The sequence below is a fragment of the Eptatretus burgeri genome, chromosome 11 (genome assembly GCF_056783735.1).
Source record: "Eptatretus burgeri isolate ZD-2024b chromosome 11, Ebu_testis_v1, whole genome shotgun sequence".
NCBI classification, from domain to species: Eukaryota; Metazoa; Chordata; class Myxini; order Myxiniformes; family Myxinidae; genus Eptatretus; species Eptatretus burgeri.
The window spans coordinates 92,390,036-92,396,035 of NC_140971.1; the positions used below are offsets into that span (position 1 = coordinate 92,390,036).

General features: G+C 42.1%; 1 protein-coding gene across 1 annotated transcript in view; it reads left to right on the forward strand.

Annotated features, from left to right (window-relative positions):
* LOC147017657 (LIM domain transcription factor LMO4-like) overlaps window positions 1–6,000 on the forward strand; it is a 61,079-nt gene that overhangs the window by 54,616 nt on the left and 463 nt on the right. Inside the window, exon 5 of the mRNA XM_085847403.1 lies at window positions 3,334–6,000. This exon is cut by the window's right edge and continues 463 nt beyond it. Coding sequence (XP_085703529.1) covers window positions 3,334–3,342 — 9 coding nt within the window. The 3' untranslated portion in view covers window positions 3,343–6,000. The remainder of the gene's footprint in view (window positions 1–3,333) is intronic.

Consider the following 6,000-nt stretch of genomic DNA (forward strand, 5'->3'; position numbering starts at 1 on the left):
TGTGTGTGTGTGTGTGTGTGTGTGTGTGTGTGTGTGTGTGTGTGTGTGTGTGTGTGTGCGCGTGCGCGTGCGCGCGCGCGCGCGTACGTGTGACCGTGGGCCCGTCTAACAAGTAGGAACTGCTATTAAGTGTAAATGACTGTACATAATAAGTAGACGGTTGTAGTTCTTTTGTCGTGCTTTTGTTGCTTGTATAAATTGCATGCATGTTTTGCCTTATTTAATTGCATACGTGTTTCATTATAATAAATGTCCTTGTGTGAATGTAAACCTGCTCGTTGCGTCCATTCCCTCATTGACTGAACATTTCGTGTGTTGGGAGTTAGAAAGCCGTTGGTTTGCCGTAATAGGGGGACATTTGGACCGACGGTTCTCGGCGATTACGCCGCTCGGAATCGCGCAGGACAAGCTCGCCTCGGCGGTTTGTTCCGTACGAGTTCCGTCGAGGGTGGAATACCCCGGTAGTTGGATCACGTGGGTATTTAGGTAAATTGAAGATTGGCAATCTACCCTACCCCACGTGATCTGCCGATTGGCGTATTTCGGTTCTTGTACAAGGACCCGTCGCTCGGAGTTATCGGGGTGGCAGTCTATATTCCAGGCAATCGGTCGGGCCTACTCGACTTGCGGTTCCGTTCAGAGCAGTCGGTTGGCGGCTGACACCCGGCCAGTAACAATATATATATATATATATATATATATATATATATATATATATATATATATATATATATATATATATATATATATATATATATATATATATATATATATATATATATGTGTATATATATATATATATATATATATATATATATTTCATATATATTTATATTTATATTTACATATAAAGCCCTTTCTAACCACTGACTGACTGACTGACTGACTGACTGACTGACTGACTGATTGACTGACTCACTCACTCACTCACTCACTGATATTAAAAATCGGTACCTTCCGGGTGACCAAGAAAGCTGAAATTTTGCGTGCCGCTGGACATCGAAGCTGATACACCGGGACAAATCACAGAATCGTCAGACAACATCCATAAATGAAAAAAATGCAGGTGACCAACCCAAGACAACGGGGAAGCATGGTTCGTATGCTTACAATGTGTAAGCATACCATGCTAGTATATTCATATAGCCCATTTTATATCCAACTGCATTTTAGTAATTGTGTAGCAACAAAATTACTCCATCATGGCCATTGCTGCCCAGATTTTTATCAGTGGATCTGTTGCCTGCCATGCAAATATCATGCAGTTGGTTACACAAATAACCAAAGATTTTTGGAAAAGGCTGTCTGACAAATATTCAAATCAACATTCTTTGAGTTGGGTGTGTTATCGTCCAATGGGTAAATGGCACTTAAGCGGTGATTTTGCCCATAGGCAGCTCTCTGCAGTGTCAAAGACAGAGTCTTAATGGCCCCACGTTATGTCAGTGCCAAGGTTAGAGAGGAGTAATGGCCAATTACTGAATGTGTTTCTACCCAATGAGTGTCATCACTGTGACACTATGACTCCTTCCCCACCCCCTTTCACAAGGAGGCCCTGACAGGACATCTCCGAGCCTTTATTTTAATATGCACCCTTTACCTGTCGTGAAGTCAGATTTATGTACCCTTATGGCCATTTCCACGCAAACTTTCATCGGCATGTGTTTACGACAATAAGCAAACAATTCGAGTTTTAAGAATACGAGTTGGGCAAAAGATTTGCGAACTTTGTTTTAAAATGGGTCAATAAAAAAATTACTGTGATGATTTTAATGATACATTAACTCGCTCTACTGGGCCAGCATTATGCAACATGCAGAAGGAAAAAGAAACAAAGTTTGTCAAAAGTAAAATGAAAACGAGGACCAGTGAGGAAAGTATGGAGGACTGACGAAGCAATGAACACTGAAAATGGAAGGAGGTGGAAGAATGTCCATATATCAACTGTGTCGGAGTGGCGACCCGTCCAGGATTGTGCCCAATAGCCAAGGAGACTGCTAAGACAGCACCCACGCTCTGCCCAGAGTATGGTCCCGAAGGATGGATGGTCCCCATTGCACCACATCCAGCTTGCAATGCCTTCCGTCACCTCACTGCATACCCATTGTCTTCCCACACTTGTGTAATATTTCCTTTCTGTTTCTCTCTGCATCTCCTGGTAAACTGTCTTATATTTGTGGTAAATCTAGTTTCTCTCTCTCTCTCTCTCTCTCTCTCTCTCTCTCTCTCTCTCTCTCTCTCTCTCTCTCTCTCTCTCTCTCTCTCTCTCTCTCTCTCTCTCTCTCTCTCTCTCTCTCTCGTTTTTTTTCGGTTCCGGTATTGATGTGCCATGGTTGTGTTTGTTGGAGTGTACTTGTTTGTGGTGATTACCATATGAGCATTGAACAAATAAAAATTTTTGACAAAAACCACCATTTGCTCTAAGATCAGTTTGCTGCTGATACATTGCTGTCTCTGTCTCTCTCCTCTCCTCTCCTCTCTCCCTCTCCCTCAAATCTCTCTGTCCTTCTCACTAAACTTTTCTCCCTCTCTTTGCCTTTTTTGTCCATGGTGGAGCCATCCTCAGGTACTGGTTCGTCATTCAGTTCTCCAAATATGGATCTTATACGTTTTGGGGTGTGGGGGGGGGGGAGATCCGAGCATGTAGCGTGAGTGTCGGTCAGCATCTCCATAATGTGGAACTGGTCTGATTACAAGGCCGGATAAATTAGCGGAAAACAAAGTAAATGTGGGAATAAACAAATGCATGAATAAACTAGAATGTCACGCAGTAGGGAGTATACCTCCGCCAGGATGAATGGTGTACGTTTTATATCCCACTGATAGGCCGGATCTGGATCGAAACCTGAACCAAAACCAAATTGGCTTATTCTGGTTACTTACCCAACCAGTCCACCAAATTTCGTCTGAATCTGTCAACAACTTTTTGAGATATCTTACTCAAAGACAGACAAATGGGTGAAAACAAGGTGGCGGAGGTAATTATTGCTACTGCAGCAGAGCGAAGGTCCCCAGAAATGATGTAAGCCAGCAGGTGTATTCTCTTTACTCGGTATTCTGTACACATGTATCTTTGAACTATGTTTTTGAAACGAATGTGTCACTTTATTTGCAAGATAATGAACAATGCACTAAAGTAGTTGCTGGGATTGATTTACTATCAGAAGATTTTGGACATAAATTGCACCTGAAAACTTTCTGGTTGTAAGACTATCTGCTGATAAATGATGTGAAACCCAGATGTGGTAATGTTGTGTTTCGTATATTAATAAACTTCAGGTGTATTTGTTTCCAGGAAAACCCGGACTATCTTTTTTTTTTCTTCTTCCACAGGTTTGTTGACCTGCTCATTAGTTTGCTAGACAATGCATTAACTACTTGTGAATCACCAGCGCATCATTTGGGTCTTGTGAGACAACTACCTTCTCTGCACTTCGGGTAACTGCTCGCACCATGATGCCATCCGACCTGTTACCTTGAGGCATCAAGTGCTGCCCCCACCTATGTTACATCCTACTAGTAGAGACTTTTTATTGTGAAAAAAGAAGAAATCTGCAACTGCTTTGGTCTTGGCTATAAAAGTTTTGTTCAAAAAGGAAGCTCGAAAATTAACCACATCATTGATTCAAGGTGGTTAATGAATGAAGCTCAGTGTAACCCATGTTGTTTTTTGTTTTAAATCAACAGTCAGCTGAAGCTTCCCTTTTTGCTGTGTGCTGAGAGGTTTTTTTGCATAGTTGAGTGTTGTAAAAGTTTTCCAGTATGAATTGTACCACGTCCTGGCAGAGCATTGGTGCTGCCAAAGCAGTTACGAGGCTATCGTCCTGCTTGGGCCACTACTTCGATCCAGGAAGTCAGTGCAGGGATTTGGAATCTTGCCAAGGTGCCGGCGATAGCTCACCTACTCCTCATGAAGGACACCATGGGATCTTTAACATCCTCTCAACTAATGCTGGCAGATGGGACACGCAGATTAATGTCCATCCAAAGAACAGCACACACCTTGATTAATTACCTTGCCTGTGAAACACCAGAATGAAAGTTTATAGCTGGGGCAGGATTCGAACCCCAACTACACATGAGACGGAGACGAGTGTACATCATTCTCAGCCATCCTGCCAGCCCTAATGAATCATTGCATTTCCAAAATGTTCAAATTAACCTTTGGCTTTCTCAGAAAAGAATGCTAGTCCCCAGTAGTAGAAACAAACGAACAAGCTACTTTGGTAGCACAGAATGGTTGATCATTCATTAATTTTGTATGCAGCCTGTGGCTGCTGGTTGCTTCATTGATGGGAGCAGGGCTGTGCCGCTGATGCAATATCCCCTGTAGGTTAGAGTCGGAATTTGTAATTTGTTCAAGGTGCCAGCAATAGCTCACCTACTCTTCATGAAGTACACGGTGGGATCTTTAACATCCACCAACTAATGCTGGGAGACGGGATGAATGGTTGATAAACAAGAAAATAAGGGGTAACTTTACTCCAGAAAAGAACAAAAAGCACAAAGATGTTAACATTTTGGTAAACACCCATTGTCAGTGCAAGAAAGGGAGTAGCAATTGAATGCAGCTTCAACTACAACGGCATTTGGTGGAGTACATACTGGGCGAGGCTGAACAGTTTACGTTTTGTATCCCACTGATAGGCCAGATCTGGATCCGGACCTGAACCAAAATCTAATTGATTTGTTCTTGTCACCTAACCAACACATCCACCGAGTTTTGTCATAACTCATCTACAACTTTTTGAGATGTCCTGTTCACAGACAGACAGGGATGGCAACGTAACCTCTGCCCACCTTTGGTGCTGGAGGTAACAAGAACGGCACTCAGTAGAGTGCGTACCTCTGCCAGGCTGAACAGTTTGTTTTGTATCGCACTGATAGGCCAGGTCTAGGTCCGTACCTTAACCAAAATTTAATTGGCTTGTTCTTGTCACATACCCAAGATTTCCACCAAATTTCGTTTGAATCTGTCCACAACTTTTTAAATATCATGTTATATATCATTTTTGGCTTCATCTCTCAATTTTGAAGAATCACTTTAAAAACTAGAAGGGCACTCGGTAGAGCGCAGACCTCCGCCACGCAATGCCTAATCCAGTAGAACACATCGGGCCAAATAATTTTTTGAAATATGCGATGTATCGTTTTTGGCCCCATTTCTCAATGATGAAAAATCTCTTTAAAAATCTTAAAATTCTCATATCTGAATTCGTATCTTCCCCAGAATGGAATCAGTTCTTCCTCGTCGCATGACCAACCTGTCCACCAAGTTTTTCATTCGAATCCATCCACCACTTTTTGAGACATCGTGCTATATATCATTTTTTGGCCCCCATCTCTCAATGGTGAAGAATCACTTATAAAATTCTGGGATCCACATCTGGATCCAAATGTTCACCAAAATCGATTTCATCCATGTCACATACTCAAGATCTCCACCAAATTTCGTTTGAATCTGTCCACAACTTTTTTTTTTGAGATATCCTGTTCACAAACAAGCAAACAGAAGCTAAAACATAACCTCCATCTACCTTCGGTGGCGGAGGTAATGAATGCATAATTGGATGCATTCAAACGATGAGTATATCTTGTCATGCATCGACAAAGGGCGGACACCCGAAACGTCAGTGCCTTTCTGCCTTGTGCTCTTTTTCTGGTGGATGTTATCCCTTTTCTATCGTTCACAGGACAGTGTACGCTTTTCCAGTTCATGTTCATCGTGTGATTATTGTTTTCAGATGTCCATGCAGTGCAATAAGAATAAAATAATGAATTGTTAGAGTTCAGTTGAACAATTGAACTGGAAGCAAAGAACAACTCCACAACAGCAGAGCTTTCGTCGCTGGCAGTCTTCATGATTCATGTTGTCATCATAATGAAACACAATTTGAAAAGAGAAATGATGTCACGCAGTTCTGCCAGGAGGTCATCGGTGTGTATGTTGAGCGATTATAGACTTAGAAGAAGTTCGATGCATTTACATCAGTGGTCCCC